We start from the raw sequence: 21782 nt of genomic DNA, 5'->3' as shown, positions 1-21782 counted from the left end.
TTATGTCTGAAAATAGGGCTACAATACGTCGGCAAACATCTGCCCATTCATTTGAATGGGTTTGCCGACGTATTGTGCAGACGACCTGTCATTTACGCGTTGTCGTTTGACAGCTGTCAAAAGACGACGCGTAAAAATACAGCCTCGTCAAAAGAAGTGCAGGACACTTCTTTCAGACGTAATTTGAGCCGTTCTTCATTGAACTCAATGAAGCACAGCTCAAAATTTACGGCTGTCAGAGAAGCCTCGCAAAATGCGAGGAGGAGCAATTACGTCTGAAACGAGGCAACTGTTTTCTCCTGAAAACAGTCTGTCTTTTCAGACGTAAATGCCTGCTATCGTGTGCCCATACCCTAAGAACAACATCGGTGGGAACCTGGCTGCTGAAATCCCCACTAAAGTCAAGAATGGACAACACTTATTTTAATGCAGAATTGTAAGCACAGACATGGCTGCCCCTTCTCTGAAAATGAAGTTGAGAAAAGCTCTGAGATTGAAATAAGTCATAAAAGAATATTATCCAATAACCTCTTCAATAATTATATTGTGGCATCAATATTTATAACACAAATTATGTCATTAACTGAGAGATATTCAATGTGTTCCAAATTGTAAACTTGCATCATACAGTACATGTCCTCTCTGTAAGCAGCTATAATTGTAAGGCCCTGTTTACACTGTGTTTGTGGCGTACAATAATTAAGTTTTTTACATGAATTGAAAACGTAAAAATGTATACCAATGTAGGATATTCTTTTGGGGGATGGTTGTCTAAAGATAAGCTATGTGCACATATACATTGTTAGAATATATTGGCGTATACTTAGAACGTAGGGGCAAAATGTGATGTGAACCTTGCCTTAGTTTGACATATAAGGCCTCATTCACATGAGCGTATTTCATGTCCGTGTTCCGCGCATTAAAACAACGGATGTGTGACACGGACCTATGAAATTCAATGGGGCCATTCAGACATTCAGTGTTTTTCATGCAGTGTGTGTCCGCTGCGTGAAACTCACTGCATGTCCTGTTCTTGTGCGCTTTTTGCACACACACACCCATTGAAGTCAATGGGTGTGTGAAAATGACGGACAGCACACAGACGTCATCCGTGTGCTGTCCGTGATTCATGCAACAGTTGCTAAAGAAATGAGAACAAGAAAAACACCTCCTTCAGTTTTTTTTGCTGACGTAAAAAACGCATGACATACGGATGAAATACGTGCATAAAAAATGCAGACGCGCATCAGACACGGATGTCCCACGAAACTGCAATGCAGGAAAAAACGCTGCGTTTTTTACGCGCGCAAAACGGACACGTTCGTGTGAATAAGGCCTAAAGCTTGAATCGCTTAAAGCTGCATTTGACACCACATTTTTCTTGTATTTTTATCTATTTTAAAAGTGAATAAAATGTTATCTTTCCTTTTAGGCAGATACTACTACAGACCATGTGAGTAAAATTTCCAGCACAGACAAAGCATACAAGATCGTCCTAGCTGGAGATGCTGCTGTTGGGAAATCTAGCTTTCTCATGAGACTTTGTAAAAATGAATTTCGAGGCAACACTAGTGCAACTTTAGGTATGTTAAAACACTGAGATCAAGTATTGTAGTAGTAAAGTTAGCACAAGACTGGAGTGTGGTATTTAGGGTCAGTTTTATAAAAAATGAGGCCCTCGGCAACAAGCAATGTCGGCCAGTTGGTTCCAAAAGATATATATCTATATATATATATATATATATATATATATACATACATATATATCGGTCAGCCATAACATTTAAATCACTGACAGGTGAGGTGAATAACATTGATTATATTGTTACAATGGTGACGGTCAAGGGCTGAGATATATTAAGCAGCAAGTGAATAGTAAGTTCTCGAAGTTGATGTGTTAGAAGCAGAAAAAATGAGCAAGCGTAAGGATCTTAGCAACTTTGACAAGGGCCAGATTTTGATGGCTAGACGACTAGGTCAGGACATGTCTAAAACGGCAGGACTTGTGGGGTGTTCCTGGTATGCCGTGGTAAGTACCTACCAAAAGTAGTCCAAGGAAGGACAACCGGTGAACCGTTTACAGGATTATGGGCACCCACAGCTCATTAACTCGCATAGGGAGCAAAGGCTAGCCGTTGTGGACCCATCCCACAAAAGACCAACTGTAGCACAAGCTGCTGAAAAAAATGAAGGCTAGCTATGATAGAAAACAGTGCATTGCAGCTTTCTGCGTAGCCGCAGAACGGTCAGAGTGCACATGCTAACGCATGTCCAACGTCGAAAATGCCTACAATGAGCATGTGAGCATCAGAACCGCATCATGGAGCAATGGAAGAAGGTGGCCTGGTCTGATGAATGACATTTTCTTTTACATCATTCTGATGGCTGGGAGCGTGTACGTTATTTACCTGAGGAATACATGGTTCCAGGATGGTTCCACTATGGTAGGAACGCAAGCCGGCGGAGACAGTCTGATACTCTGGGCAATGTTTCTAGGAAAGCCAGATTCTTGTGGTCGGTAAGGACCGTTACCTGGTGCCTAGCGCCCTCCAGGAAGTGGCGCCACTTTTCAAATGCCCATTTAATGGCTAAGAGTTTGCGGTTGCCAATATCATAGTTACTCTCAGTGGGCGAAAACTTCCTGGAGAAGTAGGCACAGGGACGGAGATGGGTGAGGGACCTGGTACCCTGGGACAAGACAGCCCCCACTCCCACCTCGGACGCGTCAACCCCCACGATAAACGGCTCCATTTGGTTCGGCTGAACCAGCACCGGGGCCGAGATAAAGCACTTCTTAAGGACCTCAAAAGCCTGGACAGCCTCAGCAGGCCAGTGGAGGAGATCAGCACCTTTGCGAGTGAGATCCGTAAGAGGCTTAGCGATGACCGAGAAGTTAGCAATAAATCTCCTGTAATAATTAGCGAACCCCAGGAAGCACTGTAACGCCTTCAGGGAGGCAGGTTGGACCCATTCTGCCACAGCCTGGACCTTGGCAGGGTCCATGCGGAATTCATGAGGAGTGAGGATTTGACCCAAAAATTGTATCTCCTGCACCCCAAACACACATTTTTCGGTCTTCGCAAACAATTTGTTTTCCCGAAGGACCTGGAGCACCTTCCTGACATGCTCAATGTGGGAGGACCAGTCCTTGGAAAACACAAGTATGTCATCAAGGTACACTACAAGAAATACCCCCAGGTAATCTCTTAAAATCTCATTTATGAAATTCTGGAAGACCGCGGGAGCATTACACAACCCAAAGGGCATGACGAGGTATTCGAAATGACCTTCGGGCGTGTTAAACGCAGTCTTCCACTCATCCCCCTCTTTGATGCGGATAAGGTTATACGCCCCCCGTAGATCAAACTTAGAGAACCACTGGGCCCCCTGAACCTGATTAAAGAGATCAGGAATCAAAGGAAGGGGATACTGGTTCCTTACAGTGACCTTATTCAAGTTACGGTAGTCAATGCATGGCCTAAGACCACCATCCTTCTTCCCTACGAAGAAGAAGCCAGCACCTACCGGAGAAGTAGAGGGGCGAATGTAACCCTTGGCCAGGCATTCCGGGATATACTCTCTCATGGCTTCACGTTCGGGACAAGAGAGATTAAATATCCTACCCTTAGGGAGCTTAGCTCCTGGTACCAAATCGATAGCGCTATCGTATTCTCTATGAGGAGGTAACACTTCGGAGGCCTCCTTAGAGAAAACATCAGCGAAGTCCTGAGCAAACTCAGGTAGCGTGTTCACCTCCTCAGGGAGAGAAATAGAATTAACAGAAAAACGTGACGTCAAGCATTCATTACCCCATTTGGTAAGATCCCCAGTATTCCAGTCAAACGTGGGATTATGCAACTGCAACCAGGGAAGGCCTAAAACCAAATCGGACGATAATCCCTGCATCAACAGTACAGAGCACTGCTCCAAATGCATGGAGCCAACAAGGAGTTCAAAAACAGGGGTATGCTGTGTAAAATAACCATTAGCAAGAGGAGTGGAGTCGATACCCACTACCGGGACAGGTTTATGCAAATCAATCAAAGGCATAGCTAGAGACATAGCAAATTCCACAGACATGATATTAGCAGACGACCCTGAATCCACGAAGGCACTGCCGGTAGCAGACCTACCACCAAAAGAGACCTGAAAGGGAAGCAAGATTCTATTACGTTTTATATTTACGGGAAATACCTGTGCGCCCAAGTGACCTCCCCGATGATCACTTAGGCGCGGAAGTTTTCCGGCTGCTTATTCTTACGCCTAGGACAGGTGTTCACTTGATGCTTGTCATCCCCACAATAGAAGCAGAGACCATTCTTCCTGCGGAACTCTCTACGTTGTTGGGGGGACACGGAGGCCCCGAGTTGCATAGGTACCTCCAAGTCTTCCGTGGAAGAACGAAGCAACGGAACCTCGGGAGGCATCATGGGGGAGTCAGAGGAGAAAACACAAAAACGTTCACGTTGTCGTTCCCTGAGACGTCGGTCAAGTCGTACCGCTAAAGCCATAACCTGGTCTAGGGAGTCAGAAGAGGGATAGCTAACTATCAGGTCTTTCAGGGCGTTCGACAGACCCAACCTAAACTGGCACCTTAAGGCAGGGTCATTCCACCGAGAAGCTACGCACCACTTCCTAAAGTCAGAGCAATACTCCTCAACAGGTCTCTTACCCTGACGTAAGGTCACCAGCTGACTCTCGGCAAAGGCAGTCCTGTCAGTCTCGTCATAAATGAGTCTGAGAGCAGAAAAGAAAAGATCAACGGAGGAAAGTTCAGGGGCGTCAGGAGCCAAGGAGAAGGCCCATTCTTGGGTCCCTTCCTGGAGCCGGGACATAATTATGCCCACCCGCTGGCTCTCAGAACCTGAGGAGTGGGGCTTTAGGCGAAAATAGAGCCTACAACTCTTCCGAAAGGAGAGAAAAGTCTTCCGGTCCCCTGAGAACCGGTCAGGCAACTTGAGGTGGGGTTCAAGAGGTGAGGTGAGGGGCACTACCATGGTAGCATCAGGCTGGTTGACCCTCTGAGCCAGGGCCTTGACCTGTAGGGAGAGACCCTGCATTTGCTGAGCCAGGGTCTCAAGGGGGTCCATAGTAGTGTGAGGGACCAGGGTAGACTAGGTATAGTGCTTGTGATTATGTAACGATGGGGGTAAGGAAACAGACAAGTGAGCCCTAATCTACCCGCCACTCAGTCCCTGCCTACTTGCAATGAGCCGCCCTAGCCGACGGGGTACAACTGGGCGACAGTCCCTACACTCAATAAGTGCACGACAGACAAACAGACAAGGGTACACAGAAGCAAGGGAAAAGGGGCAGTTGCCCACGGCAACACTGTGAGCAACAAGAGTGGTGAACGAGCCGAGTCAAACCAGGAGTGTACGAGGTACCAAACGCAGAGCAGGAAAGTAGTAAACAAGCCGAGTCAAACCAGGAGTGTACGAGGTACAAAACGCAGAGCAGGAGAGTAGTCAGTAAGCCAGGGTCAATATGAAGCAGGGTCAAATAGTTCAAGAAGCTGCAGCAGGGCCAGGAAACCAAACGAGAAGAATCACAAGCAAGGAGGAACAGGAAAGGCAGGTATAAATAGACAGAGGGCGGGAGCTAGCTCCGTCTGGCCAGGCTGTGATAGGCTCTCCCACTCCTAAGCCTGCCATCCTGAGTGGTGGAAGATGGAGTCAGTCTCACAGACATAGAAGCAGGTGCAGACTGATTACCTATGGGCGTAGATACAGAAGCTGTGCCTGGCAGATCCTTAACACCTTGAGTCCTGGCAATCATGTGGATACTTTGACAGGTACCACCTACCCAAACATTGTACAAGTACACACTCCTTTCTCTGGGCATTTGCAGGTTATGATCCAAAAATTGCTTCTTAGCAGGAACACATCAGAGATGACACAATTTAAACCAATGCATTTTGATATGTTTTTGTCTTTGGTGTTCTACATTTGGCATGTTTTACATTGTCTTTACCGTTTCAAAAAAGTAATCAAAGTGGGTTCATTTTTTGAAATCCACACCTGTTGCATTATTGACAACAATATTTGTTTTGTTTTATTATCTAAAAATAAAGTATGAGCAAAACCTAATAACCTAATATATATCCAAATAGATATGTTTTACTGTAGTTCTGAAAAATAATATAAAACTAGCAGTAGCATTAGAAATTTACTGTTTTGCCTAAATCCCATCCTGAAATCCCATTCTTTACATTTATTTCATCTGTTGAACACGAAGTACAGTACAAAATAGTGTAGTACCATGTTAGCCAGTAATAATATGCAATGTTAAATACATTTGTGTAAAAAAAGACAAAAGTATAGTAGGTATGATACCTTTATTGGCTAACCATAAAAGGTTTATATGCAAGCTTTCAGAGCACACAGGCTCCTTCTTCAGGCAAGTTTACAAGTGAATGAGTTAGAAAAAAAAGCGCAACATTTAAGATGTTACACAAAGACAATTAGTACATGAGGTGATACATCATTAAGATAAGCCGGGCCCATAAAACTGAGGTTATAGGGGTGATAAATCCAAGTGTTAGCTTGAGGCATTGTGTCAATGACTGGAATTTTATCATTAGCTTGAATTCCCAAATTTTTCTTTCTCTGTCGTTCCTTTAAATCTGCCAATCTGTGGTCTTGTCCAGAGAAGTGTTTTCCCACGGGTGCATCCATCTCCTGTTTTATTGTTCAAGAATCACAATAGTCATGACCATGGGATTACAGAGCTCGCCCCATTTCGAACCCCTTTTGCTTAACCTTCCATACTGTCCACCCCCTTTTCTGCTTCCAGGCCTTTTCCCTACCTCCCCTGCCACTCTCCCCTCCCCAGTGAGACACACGAGACAGTGGGTTGGAAAATTTCGGCCACAGCAACCATTTTATTAACAAATTTACATGAACATAAACATAACTTTATAAATAACATTACTAGGAAAGGGGAAGTCCTTGGAGCTCCAAAACTTTGGCGCCTAACTGCCCCCTGTATAGCTACTTACCCCCAGCCGTCTCCCTACAAGCTCTGAGGCACCTTTCTACTCCGCAGTTGGCTTGCCAAGTATGTAAAACCACTCCCCGGGACACCACCCAGCAGGAGTCCAAAATACGCCCATATCTATGAGCAACTATGTATTTGTTAGGGACCATACCTCTGATGAATCCCCCACTTCAAATTACCACCAACTCCAAGGACCCCCCAATCCGCCAACAATGCCACCGTGACTCCACTCCTACCAGTCAGCACCAGCCGACTCCTGTAAAAGAAAAAACACCAGCAGCAACAAAGAATCCACATTGCTAAACAACACATAACCCTATCTTAAGGGAGGGCGGGCGGGACAAGGCTAACTGCTTTCCTGGGGCGTGAATGGCGCGAACCTGTCTCTCACCCTTCCTATATGCCCTTTGTTAACCTCGCCCCCTCCCCTCCACCTTCCTCCCCCTCCTCCCTTTGAACTTTTCACCTCATTCCTTCTCCCCTGCAACCCTGGTCATGTTTGCCTCCCCCAATCACTTCATGATGTGTCCGGCTATTTCTTTACAAACCTGTAGTAAATTTTAGATTTTTACTGTTCTACAATTATTATAATATTTACAAGCATAAAATGGTCATGAAAAATAACTTCTGTTTTTTGTTGTTTTTAAAAATAGGAGTGGATTTTCAAATGAAGACATTGGTGGTGGATGGGGAACCAGCCTTATTACAACTATGGGATACAGCAGGTCAAGAAAGGTAAGGGTATGTGCACACGATAACTGCAATTACGTCTGAAAATACGGAGCTGTTTTCAAGGAAAAACAGCCCCTGATTTTCAGAAGTTTTTTGAGCAACTCGCGTTTTTCGTGGCGTTTTTAACATCCGTTTTTGGAGCTGTTTTCATTGAAGTCTATGAGAAAACGGCTCCAAAAACGTCCAAAGAAGTGTCCTGCACTTCTTTGACGAGGCAGTCATTTTACGCGTCGTCGTTTGACAGCTGTCAAACGACGATGCGTAAATGACAGGTCGTCTGCACAGTACGTATTGGAGCCGTATTTTCAGGCGTAAATCGAGGCATAATACGCCTCGTTTACGCCTGAAAATAGGTCGTGTGAACCCAGCCTTAAGCATAAGAGGTTTTCTGATGTGTTATTTGTGATTGTTTGTCAAGGACCAACCAGTCTCTAGTTAATATTTCATTTTGACCAATCCATTTAATTAATACACAGGTATATATATATATATATATATATATATATATATATATATATATATTAGAGTTGTTACGATACAAGAATATAGATACTTAATATGTGTAATATTGCGATTCTCGATACCAAAAGGATACTTCGGGAACAATAAAAAAAAAGAAAAAAGTTCTTCCATTTTCTCATGGGAGGCGCGAGGTGTGATTAATTTTCAACCTCCATGTGCCTCACATTATGTCTTCAGCCCCATGTTCTGTCTTCAGTGTCTGCCGCTCATTAGTGCAGCACCGGTCACATCACATCATGCTTACCGCGCGGGCAAAACAAATGTGCGCACGCGATCAGGAGTGGGCACGGCTGTATTACACAGCCGCAGCCCCACTCTAACGGAGAAGATCAGAGAAACCTCTGATCTCCGCCGCTTTTCCCTTGACTGCCGCAATCAAAGCTGTCCACATCATTCAAGGGGAACATGAGATGGGGTACATACCATATATGGGCAGACATAACAGGGTCCATTGAAGGACCCCAGGGCTGTCTGAGAATATTTCCTGTTGTTAGGGCATACTTAGGTATGTCCTAACAACTGCCTGTGTACTATCAGTACACAGGCTAATGTACTGGCATATAGATATATGCTAGTACATTTAGAGTTTAAAATAGAAAAGTAAAAAAAAAAAATCATGTTCAATAAAAAAATGTAAATATTCATACACATTTTTTACAATAAACATTAAAATAAAAGTCTCATAAAAAATAGACCTATTTGGTATTGTCGCGACCGTAATAACCTGCACAACAAATTTATAGCGTAATTTATGATGTGTATGCTGTAAAAAAGGAAATAAAAACTGCTTTCTTTGATTTATTAATGTGAGGCACATGGTATTATATATTTTGAACCTCCATGTGCATCACATTAATAGTAATTAACTTCATTATATACCTCACACATTAACCCAATGTTGTCTATTTCGACTGAGAAACATGATGGGATTAATTACTATTAATGTGTCATGGCCGCCAGCCGTCAGGTTCACTCACCTCCTGACGGCCGCAGCCATGGGTCTGCGAGCGCTGGCCCCAGCGCTCACTTCCGTTTACCTCGGCTGAGTCCCCAGAGTTTAATGTAAAATTAGCCCATGAGTACCCTGGACTATAAGAAGGGCCCAGCCCCTTCCACCCATGCCTGAGCGTTGTTGTCGTACCCAAATGGTCTCCTAGTGTTTTCCAGTTCCCAGTGTTCCCCGTACCTGTATCCCATGCTAGCCTGGTCAAGTGCCGTCTGTCTGCTGCCTAGTCCCAGCCGAGCCTGCCCTGCTACTGGCCGAGCTGCCACAGGTACACTATATGTACTATAGACTGTGACCTGCGCCCTGTTGGCCAGCTGCCATACCGTCAAGGCGGTACGGCCCAGTGGGTCCACGAACCTAATGTGACAGTACGCTCAGGCCATGGACCCCGCTGGTCGATCCAAGACCAAGATGACGTCACAAGAGATGCGGACGGATTTGCTAGATCTCCGGTCTCGACAGGACCAACTCCTCCAGGCCTTGAACAGTATTGCACGTCGGCAGGAGGCGCTTGCTGCCGTTCCTCCTACTACACCTCCTGGCAGTGTTGATCCTCAGACTACACCTCCTGGCAGTGTTGATCCCCGTTTTTCTTTGCCACTTCCTGACCGCTATGATGGAGACGCAGATACCCGTCGTGGTTTTTTGAACCAGTGCCAGATCCACTTCACTCTGTATGCAAGTGCATTTTTGTCTGATAGCGCAAACCCCTTCCAATCCACCAAATAAAAGGTTCTTCCACCCACTCTCTTGGTGTGCAGGATCTCCTTTACCGCAGGAGTGGAAGTCTTGAAGTAGCGGTTCAAGATCACCAGCTTCAGCGGGGAGACATGGAAGGAGTTGGGGATCTTGATGGTAGGAGGCAGCCGAAGCTTGTAGGAAAAAGGGTTGATTTGTTGCAAAATCTCAAAGGGTCCAAGGAACCTGGGAGCAAATTTGTACAATGGCACCCTCAGCCGGATATTCCAAGAGGACAGCCAGACCTTAGTACCTGGAAGGAACTGGGGAGGCACTCGTCCTCTTTTGTCTGCCTTTCTCTTCATGCGGTCGACCGCCAGCAGAATAGAAGATCGAGTCTGCTGCCTGATCTGTAGAAAGTCCCTGAATGCAGAGTCAGCTGAATGCACCTGGGACGTAGTGGAAACAAGAAGAGGTATACGAGGGTGTTGGCCATAGACAATGAAGAATGGACTCTTAGCGGTGGACTCACTAGTATGGTTATTGTAGGAGAACTCAGCCCAGGGAAGCAGCTGCACCCAGTCATCATGCTGCCTGGAGATAACGTGTCGTAGATAGTTCTCCATAATTTGGTTTATTCTCTCGACTTGACCATTGGACTGGAGATGGTAGGCAGAGGAAAATTCCAACTTCACACCAAGGAGTACGCAGAGGGCTCTCCAGAACTTCACACATACAATATGTAGAGACAAGCCGTGCAGACGGAAGATGTGTTGGCCGAAGAGATTGGCCAGTCAGGAAGCAGACGGTAGGCCTGTCAGTGGAACCAAATGAGCTATTTTTTGAGAATCGGTCCACCACCACCCAGACCATACTGCAACCAGCAAAGAGAGGAAGGTTCGTGACAAAGTCCATAGCAATATGTTGCCAGGGGGCATCAGGCACAGACAATGGCTGTAGCAGGCCCGCCGGTTTGGAGTGGGCAACCTTATTTGCTGCGCACACCGTGCAGGAGGAGACAAAGTCTGTGATGTCTTTGGGCAGTGTGGGCCACCAGAACTGACGAGCGATCAGGTCTCGGGTCTTCCGGATACCCACGTGACCTGCTAATTTGGAACTGTGTCCCCAGCGAAGTATTTTTTCTTCTGTCCGCCAGACGCACAAAAGTCCTCCCCAGGGGAATGTCTCCAACTTGCAGAGGGATGACAGGAATGATGCAGGATGGGTTAATCATACTCTGTGGAGACTCCATAGTGTCCTCTGTCTCGAATGACCTGGACAAGGCATCGGCCCTCACATTCTTGTAGGCCGGATGGTAGTGGAGCTCAAACTGGAACCTGGCAAAGAACAGCGACCACCTGGCCTGACGAGGACTCAGTCGCTGGGCCGTCTGGAGATAAGTGAGGTTCTTGTGGTCCGTAAATATCAAGATGGGATGAACTGCGCCCTCTAATAGATTTCTCCACTCCTCCAGAGCCAATTTGATGGCCAGTAACTCCCGATCCCCAATCGAATAGTTGTGTTCTGCGGAAAAGAAGAGCTTAGAGTAATAGCCACATACCATTGACTTGCCCTTGGAACCTCTCTGGAACAGGAGTGCACCAGCACTGACGGATGAGGCATCCACCTCCAACGAGAACTGTCGAGAAACATCTAGATGATGGAGGATAGAGGCTGACGTGAAGGCGCTCTTCAGGCTATTAAAGAGGCTCTGTCACCAGATTTTGCAACCCCTATCTCCTATTGCAGCAGATCGGCGCTGCAATGGAGATAATAGTAAGGTTTTGTTTTTTTTAAAACTAGCATTTTTGGCCAAGTTATGACCATTTTTATATTTATGTAAATGAGGCTTTCTAAAGTACAACTGGGCGTGTTTAAATTAAAAGTACAACTGGGCATGTATTCTGTTCGTTACATCTGGGCGTTTTTACTTCTTTTACTAGCTGCGCGTTGTGTATAGAAGTATCATCCATTTCTCTTCACAACGCCCAGCTTCTGGCAGTGCAGACACACAGCGTGTTCTCGAGAGATCATGATGTGACGTCACTCACTTCCTGCTCCAGGTCCTGCATCGCGTCGGACCAGCGAGGACACATCGGCGCCAGAGGCTACATTTGATTCTGCAGCAGCATCGGCGTTTGCAGGTAAGTCGATGTAGCTACTTACCTGCAAACACAAACATAGAGGAGGTTACGGGAGATCTCATTAACGAACTCCTGGAAGACCGCGGGAGCATTACACAGGCTGAAGGGCATTACTAGATATTCATAGTGTCCGTCATGGGTGTTAAATGCAGTCTTCCATTCGTCACCCTGGCGAATACGGATTAGGTTGTAAGCCCCATGCAGGTCTAGTTTAGAAAAAATCTTGGCACCACGTATGCGATCAAACAGTTCAGAGATCAATGGCAACGGATACCTATTTTTCACCGTGATCTGGTTGAGACCCCGGTGGTCGATGCAAGGACGCAGAGAACCATCCTTTTTCTTGACGAAGAAGAACCCCGCTCCTGCCGGGGAGAAAGACTTCCATATGAAGCCCCTCTCCAAGTTCTCTTTAACATAGGTGGACATGGACAGAGACTCTGGCAAGGAGAAAGGATCTACCCTACCATGGGGAAGGGAAGCACCAGGACCTAGGTCGATAGGACAGTAATACGCCTGGTGTGGGGGTAGCGTCTCTGCCTCTTTCTTGCTGAAGACGTCCGAAAATGCAGAAAAATGACGAGGCAATCCTTCCAAGGACCGAGGCAGTGGAGGCTGAGCCGAACGAATCTGTACCAGGCAACGGTTGAGACACTCGGAGCCCCACTGGAGAACCTCTACAGAATTCAAGTCCATGACTGGGGCATGTAGTCGGAGCCAAGGCAGATCCAGCAGCACGGGGTTGACGGCCTGGGGCAGGAAAAAGAACGAGAGGAGCTCGGAGTGGAGGGCTCCCACTTGGAGCCTCAGCGGCTTGGTCATAGCTATAATTGGGTCTGGCAGAGGTAGTCCATTTACAGATGCAATAATCAACGGCCTCTACAGAGGGGTAGTGGGCAAAAGGAGAAGATCCACCAGGTCTCAACGAATGAAATTAGCAGCGGATCCAGAGTCCAGATACGCAGAGATCCGATGCGTTTTCTCGCCGGACACTATGGTCACGGGAATGGACAATTTAGACGAAAGTCGTTCTTTACCCAATGTTGTCTCTCCCACCAACCCTAAGCTCTGGGGCTTTTGGGGACACAGGCACACAAGATTGCTTCCGAGGCCCGAGATGCGTCTGCGTTGTCTCTCCTGGGTAGATAGCTTAAACTGGTCCGTCCTCACCGACTCCTTAGGAGGATCGGCATCTGAGGACAGCAGGGGTTTCTGCAAAGTAGGGACCGGACTAGGGAGTCCTTTCCCCCAACGAGCTTCTTGGAGCCGTTCTTGGATCCTTATATCAATAGGGGGGCCAGAAGGATGAGGTCATCCAGGGTAGACGGTAGATCAAGGGCGGCAAGCTCGTCCTTAATCTTAGGAGACAGTCCCTGCCAGAATGCAGCCACCAGGGCCTCATTGTTTCAAAACTATTCTCCCGCCAGGGTGCGGAAGTGGATGGAGTACTCACCCACGGAGGTGTCTCCCTGCCGTAGGTTCAGCAAGGAGGCGGCTGCAAACGAGATTCGGCCAGGCTCCTCAAACACCATGCGAAATGTCCGGAGGAATCCCTGGAAGTCACTGGTCTCTGGTCCTTGTCTTTCCAAAATAGGATTCGCCCATGCAAGGGCTCTGCCAGTGAAGAGAGAGATGATGAAAGTGACCCTTGCACCATCAGACGGAAATGCCCTTGCATACAGGCTAAAGTGGATCTGGCACTGGTTCAAAAATCCACAGCAGGTCCTTGCGTCTCCATCATAGCGGTCAGGAAGTGGCAAAGAAAATCGGGGATCAACACTGTCAGAAGGTGTAGTCAGAGGATCAGTACTGCCAGGAGGTGTAGTAGGAGGGTCGACAGTTTGCACCTCCAGCCGCCGTGCAATAATATCCTAATATCCGCCCGCATCTCTTGTGACGTCATCATGATCTTGGATTGACCAGCGGGGTCCATGGCCTAAGCATACTGTCACGTTGGGTACGTGAACCCACTGGACCGTACAGACTTGACGGTATGGCAGCTGGCCAACAGGACACAGGTCACAGTCTATAGTTCGTATAGTGTACCTGTGGTAGCTCAGACAGTAGCAAGACAGGCTCGGCTGGGACTAGGCAGCAGGCAGGCGCCAGGCGTGGTGTAGGAGGACAGGCGTAGTATACAGCACGACTTCAGCTCAGCACGGCACTAGACCAGGATAGCATGGGATACAGGTAGCAGGAACGGGAACACTGGGAACTGGGAAACACTAGGAGACCATTTGCTTAGACAGACTTAGGGTACGACAACAGTGCTCAGGCATTGCAGGAAGGGGCTGGGCCCTTCTTATAGTCCAGGGTGCTCATGGGCTAATTTAGTACTAATTTCAGGTGCACGCGCTGGCCCTTTAGGAACGGGTACGGGACCCGGCCGGGAGAAGCGGAAGTGAGCGCTGACGTCTCCTGAGGAGGAGATGGGGACCAGCGTTCACAGTTCCATGGCTGCGGGCGTCAGGAGGTGAGTAAGCCTGACGGCCCGTGGCCATGGGCATGACAGCATCGAAATAGTATCGATATTTTGATGCATCGTGCAACCCTAATATATATATATATTCTATTTTTATTACAGAACATATAATGCTAAAAAATTTGGTCTTACGCACATTTTTAAAATACTAGAACAACTGACGCCTGACTTTTGTTTCAGATTTAGGAGCATTGCAAAGTCTTACTTTAGAAGAGCAGATGGAGTTTTGCTTCTCTATGACGTGACTTGTGAGAAGAGCTTCTTGAATGTGAGGGAATGGATAGATATGATTGAGGTAAATGCAACCTATCTTGAAATTCTTCATGAATATCACAAAATATATTGGCATGTTGGCCCATATGAGAGTGTTAAACTTCTGTGTGGGGACTTTGGTTTTGTTCTAGATCATCCGGGAATTGTAAGACACGTATTATTTAACTAATTATGGAATTGACAACATTTCCACAATAGTGTTGTCGACTATAGTAGGTTCGGTGGTCACTTATTGCCCCTATTCTTTAGACCTTCCTGCGTGCTGTAGTACTAGATAATTTTTGGTTGTATGGACATTCTTTCTGCCTTCACAAGATCTATTTTTCTTCTCATATTTGCTCACACAGTAAGGCTGCATGCACACGGCCGTGCCACCGACATTTTCGGGTCGTGTTCCCATACAAGGTATGGGAGCAGAAAGACACGTAAAACACGAAAAAACTGACATGCTCCATAATTCCCGGCACAGTTCTACGGCCCGGACACCCATCCGTAGCGATACGGAAAGGTGTCCGCGGCCAATAGAACTGAATGGGGCTGTAATTACGGCGTGTGCATGGGGCCTAAATGTGCACACAGTATATTCATATTAAAACTGATAAAATTTTAAAGTTCATAACTTCAGAAAATGTAACTAAAACACACAATAAATATATTCACCACAATAGGCAAGCATGTTTTTTTAAGGTATAATGTAATTTTGCAGGATTCAACAAATATCAGTATACCTATCATGATGGTTGGGAATAAAGCTGATCTCCGACAAACACTGTCAGAACAAGGCCATAAATGTGTGCCAACCAGTTATGGAGAGAAGTTATCCATGGTAAGTGACAAAAGCAAAACAACAAACTACATTGATTATAATTTACTGAGATGCTTGGAAGGATATTGTATTAGCAAAGGATCCAGCGTATGGAGATATGAGTGTATAATGAAATATGACATTGTTAACCACTTCCTCTATCACTTTTTTTTTTTTTTACTTAAGTTTTTGTTTACTTTTTTTTTTAAAGAAAAACAAACAGAAGTAGACGGGGAGGGTTCTCAACATGAGGATCTCCTCGTCGCACATAGACATAGAATATCATTTACAAAACGTACAAAAGACAACAAACATCACAGGGATTTATGGTATAATATACAAAGAATAGAAACAGGAGAAAAGAGCTGCGTTGATTTACATAGATTTACATGTAGCCAATTATAGGGGTAAAGGATAGGACAGTATAAGGTATAGGGGCAATCGACAAATTACTAATTCTGGCTGCAGAGTCATGTAGAGAGAGGGAGGGAAGTCATATAGAGAGAGGGTCTTAAAGGCCCACAACTTCTCCATATGATAAGAGAATTGAATTTGGTTAACTAACTCCGCTTTAGTCAAAGGGTCAGCCAGTTTCCATTGGCGAGCTATCATAAGTCTCGCAGCCATAATAATGTGTGATGCAACAATGCGCCCAGAGGGGGGAAGGAGGTCCACACCTAGAAAGCATAAAGCCAATCCAGGTGAAACCGTTATCTTAGATTTTAAAATTTTTGAGATAAGCTGAAAAGCAATCAACCATAGGCAAGTGACAATTGGACATTCCCACCACATATGCATATAAGTACCCTTTGCTCCACATCCCCTCCAACATGACTCTGAAGCCAAGCTCGACATTTTAGCGACACGTACAGGTGTAAGGTACCAACGGAAAGCAATTTTACGGGACATTTCCCAATAGATCGAACTTTTAGAAGATTTTCTCACCCAAGCCAATGCTTTAAACCAATCTTGGAAGGAGATATCTAGCCCCAAATCCATATCCCATGTGGACATGTATGAGAGTTTGCCAGTAGGGGTATAGGTAGAAATCGGCCGTAAAATAAAGAGATGCCTTTAACCTTAGGGAGCTTATTAGCAAAAAAGAGTACAGCCTGACGTGGTAGAAGCGGGGTGACTGTATCCACTGACAAAAACGCGTGTTTGATACATAGGTATATATAGAAATCTGTTCTAGGGATACCATAACAAGAAGTTAAATCCTCAAACGAACGAAAGGTAGATTCTCTATAGAGAGACGAAATAGTCATCATCATCTTCATAGAGTGCAGGTATCTAAGGGGCAGGGCTTTCAGTGACCCACCATCCTTACCTATATGACAGCGAAGCAGATAGGACCATGCTTGAATTGAGGCTTGTATCCCCAGTAGCTTAACCCTCGAAGAGGCACCATGGGAAAAGGATTTTCTCAAGCACGCTAAAAGGGGTAAACCTACCGCACTCCTTTCTATGCTCACCCATCGCTTCCTGCTATAAGACATCTACCAGCTGCCAAACTGCTCTAGAATAGTCACCATATAATATTTATGTAAGTCAGGAACTCCCATCTCCCCCTAACTCTGGGAGGCTTTGTCCTCCAAATAAATTGGGACAGTTCCCTTTGTAATCTTGGAATAAAGGAGGACGGTAAGGGTATGGAAACTGTCCGGAAAGTATATAGAATGATTGGGAGAACCATCATTTTATTTAACGCTATTCTACCACCCCAGGAAATAAATGGAGTGGAAAGCTTCCCCAACAGATTCGACACTTTAGAAACTAACGGAGAGTAGTTTTGTTGTTGTGATGGTCACCTTGTAGAGGATCATAGAATACAAGAGCTCTAAGTCTAGAAGCATTTCACGTGAAAACGTATTTTCGCTTATTTAGGTTTATACACCGATAGCGACTAATCTAGTCAATATTTATATAACGATTGACTAAACAGTCCCAGCTCAATTTACACAAAAAGAGCTGCATGAGACCATGATACAATATCCATATCTTTATTAATACAATACAAATTTTAAAAAAATACTACTCAGGAATTAGTGAACCACAGCATATAAAAACATAAAGCCGCCTATGTATAAACATAATAGTCATTACGTAAAATGAAAAAAACAAACCTAGAGCCATAACTACACTGATATTATTAGCAGTAATGTGACAAGTGTCATATAACTACGGTCCACAATATAACATACAACTATACCACATGTGTGATAGGTAAATACTAGATATACAAATAGAGTAACATATTAAGTGTAAATGTACACTAAACATATACCAAATAACTATGGAATAATACCCACGTGGTGGAAGCAAAAACAGCCCAGAAATGCACCCCAATGTGTGTTTCGGTGACCCTTTCCCTGAGTCAAGCACTTGCTCTATCACATTTCTTGATCATGGATGCACCTCAGATGTGAAAACGGAAGCATTTCACGTCCGAGACGCACAACGCTCGTGTCAATCCGGCCTTATGAAGAGTATCTAGAACTTAAATGTCCCTTTGGATCCTCTGATATTTTGAATGCAATATATACAAAGAGGCAATATATCATCTGAAATAACTGAAAAGATAAAGCAGACAGAGCATGTATAGACCATGTTATCATGCGTAGACAGGAAATAAGTCTCTAATGTGCAGCTGACTTCCTGTGAACTACAGGATTACATCATCGCCTATTAAATCTCTCATTGAAACTTGGAGAAACCTCCCCTGTCCACCCAGCTCCACCCTCCTTGTTTCTCTGTATATATGTATATGCAGCGAAAGAATAAAAATCTGATATCCTTTATGGTCAGTTCTGTCCCAGGTATCTATTCTCACAAAGTATTTCTCATTTAGAGAGATAGCTTTTGGTAGGAGAGAGAGGAATCCTCAGGAGTAAACTATGTAAATCTAAGTAGGGATAAATGTGTTTATTAAAAGTATAACAAATGGTAAACAGCTACGCGTTTCAAAATCGTACCGATTTCTTCCTCAGGCTGGTAAAAACACACACTCCATGCATATAGTGCTGATGAATCGATAATTTCTGCCATATCTAACAGACCAGGAGTGCAGTGGTATAATATGTGAGTTCCTACAATGATTAGCTGCACAGTTATAAAACTCCCCTGACACACACTAACGGTCTCTACTATGTGTGAGTGCTGTGTGCAGAATCTCCAGTGTATTTCTATGAGATGCAGCTCCTCATTGCCTCTTGTGTAAAAGCTGACATGGAGAAATCTATCACTAGCAGGTGGCAGAGGTGACAGGCTAAAACTGCCTTATACATAGGATACACTGGGACTCTGCAGTGTTATGGGACAGAAGTTTTACAGTATGTCACTGATTTATCACAAGCAGGAGGCAGAGAGAGAGCAATGTGAAGCTGCGTTACATACGAATACACGACTGCAGTGTTAGGGCACAGCAGTTTTGATATATGCTGCTGATCTACCACTAGCAGGAGGCAGGGGAGACTGGCTGAAGCTGCATCACATAGGATACACCGAGACTCTACAGTGTTAGAGTACAGCAGTTCTACAATATGTCACTGATCTATCACAAGCAGGAGTCAGGGAGAGCAGTGTGAAGCTGCATCACATAGGATACACAGACTCTACAGTGTGAGTACAAAAGTTCTCTGTTAACCCCTTCAGGACCAAGCTCATTTTGACCTTCAGGACCAGCCCCATTTTTTCAAATCTGATATGTGTCAGAGAGAAAAACGAAAGTTGGATCCAGCGCTGATGGATGTAAAAAAGGAAACTTCTTCCAAGTTTTATTGTAAGTTTAAAAGTAGAAACAGCATGGTATATTCCTCCGTACAAGGGGTGATCAGAAAATCATGCCTACACGTTTCGGACGCTTCCTGCGTCCTTACTCATGGCTGGTAATGAAGTAAGGACGCAGGAAGCGTCCGAAACGCATAGGCATTATTTTCTGATCACCCCTTGTACAGAGGAATATACCCTACTGTTTCTACTTTTAAACTTACAATAAAACTTGGAAGAAGTTTCCTTTTTTACATCCATCAGCGCTGGATCCAACTTTCATTTTTCTCTCTCCATTCATACCGTGTGCCGACACAAGGACCCGAGCGCTGCAAGCAGTATAGGTCTACACCAAGGTGAGCTGGAGGATTTCTCCTATTTTTTCCTGATATGTGTCACTTTATGTGGTAATAACTTTGAAATGATTTTACCTATCCAAGAGATTCTGAGATTGTTTTCTCATGACATATTGGACTTTATGTTAGTGGAAAAATGTGGTCGATAAATTCATTTCTAAATTTTAATGTATCTGCTAGTAATGCCACCCAAAATAGTTACTAATTAACATTGACCATATGTCTACTTTATGTTTGCATCGTTTTTTGAACGTCCTTTTATTTTTCCAGGACGTACGTTACCAAGCTTAGAACTTTAGCAGCAATTTCTCACATTTTCAAGAAAATTTTCAAAAGGCTATTTTGTCAGGAACTAGTTCAGTTCTGAAGTAGCTTTGAGGGGCCCATATATTTGAAACCCTTATAAAACACCCCATTTTAAAAACTGCACCCCTCAAAGTATTTAAAACAGCATTCAGAAAGTGTTTTAACCCTTCAGGCGTTTCACAGGAATTAAAGCAAAGTAAAGGTGAAATTTACAAATTAAATTTTTGCTGAATTTATTGGAATTCGTATGTGAAGATGAAGATCTACTTTTTAGAATTTTCTAATTTTTACGAGGAATAAAGGAGAAAAAGCACCCCAACATTTGTAAAGCAATTTCTCCCAAGTACGGCAATACCCTATATGTGGTAATTAACCTCTGTTTGGACACATGGCAGAGCTCAGAAAGGAAGGAGCGCGATTTGGATTTTGGAGCGCAGATTTTGCTGGAATGGTTTTCTGTGCCATGTTGCGTTTGCAATGCACTGCAGGGACCAAAACAGAGAACTCCCCGAAAGTGACCCCATTTTGAAAACAACACCCCTCAAGAGGTATAGTTAGCATTTTGACCTCACAGGTTTTTTGCTGAATTTATTGGAATTCGTCTGTGAAGATGATCTACTTTTTTGCTGAAATAACATAGAATTTTCACATTTTTACAAGGAATAAAGGAGAAAAAAGAACCCCAACATTTGTAAAGCAACTTCGCCCAAGTACGGCAATACCCGATATGTGGTCATTAACGTCTGTTTGGACACACGATATGGCTCAGAATTGGCATGCAGACTTTGCTTGATTGGTTTTTAGGTGCCATGTCACTTTTGCAGAGCCCCTGAGGTACCAGTGCAGTAGGAAACCCTGAGAAGTGACTCCATTTGGGAAACTACACCTCTCAGGGCATTCATGTAGGGGTGTAGAGAGCATTTTGACCCCACAGGTGTTTCATAGATTTTATTAGAATTAGGCAGTGAAAATGAAAAATTTTATTTTTTCCAAAAATTTTTCGTTTTAGCTCCCAATTTTTTATTTTCACAAGAGGGTAATAGGAGAAAAAACACCACAAAACCAAATTTGTTACTTAATTTTTCCCGAGTATCGCAATACCCCGTGTGTGGCCGTAAACTGCTGTTTGGGCACATGGCAGAGCTCAAAATGGTAGGAGCGCCATTTGACTTTTAGAGCGCAGATTTTGCTGGATTGGTGTACAGGCTCCATGTCGCGTTTGCAGAGCCCCTGAGGTACCACAGTACAGTAGAAACCCATGAGAAGTGACCCCATTTTGGAAACTGCACCCCTCAAGGCAATTATCATTTTCCTGGACATATGACAGGGCTCAGAATTGAAAAGCTCCATGCACATTTGAGGCCTATTTTGGGGATTTTCACAGCATTGACCCACAATTGCAGGACTCTGAGGTCAAATAGTAAAACAAACCCCCAAGTAGTGACCTCTATTTTGGAAACTGCACCCCTCAAGGCATTTTTTTAAGGGGTGTAGTGAGCATTTTGACCCCCAAGGGTTTTTTCTTATTTATTAGAAATGAACACTCAGGGGATGGTGCAAAGTGAAAATGGCAATTTTCCACTGAAATGCCATTTTAGTGCCCAATATGTGGTGCTCAGTTTGCATCACTGCAGACAAATATCTCATAAACTGTTAAGCGGGTTCTCCCGGGTATGGCGATGCCATATATGTGGACCTAAACTGCTGTTTG

At 44.7% G+C, this 21782-nt stretch overlaps 1 protein-coding gene across 1 annotated transcript in view; it reads left to right on the top strand.

The window, feature by feature from the left end:
* The window catches only part of RASEF (RAS and EF-hand domain containing), a 101876-nt gene that overhangs the window by 76724 nt on the left and 3370 nt on the right, over positions 1 to 21782 (top strand). Inside the window, exons 12-15 of the mRNA XM_075852286.1 lie at positions 1433 to 1583; positions 7653 to 7734; positions 14744 to 14858; positions 15543 to 15662. Coding sequence (XP_075708401.1) covers positions 1433 to 1583; positions 7653 to 7734; positions 14744 to 14858; positions 15543 to 15662 — 468 coding nt within the window. The remainder of the gene's footprint in view (positions 1 to 1432; positions 1584 to 7652; positions 7735 to 14743; positions 14859 to 15542; positions 15663 to 21782) is intronic.

This window comes from Rhinoderma darwinii, chromosome 1 (genome assembly GCF_050947455.1).
Source record: "Rhinoderma darwinii isolate aRhiDar2 chromosome 1, aRhiDar2.hap1, whole genome shotgun sequence".
Lineage (NCBI taxonomy): Eukaryota > Metazoa > Chordata > Amphibia > Anura > Rhinodermatidae > Rhinoderma > Rhinoderma darwinii.
This window is presented reverse-complemented; position numbering and strand designations above follow the sequence as displayed.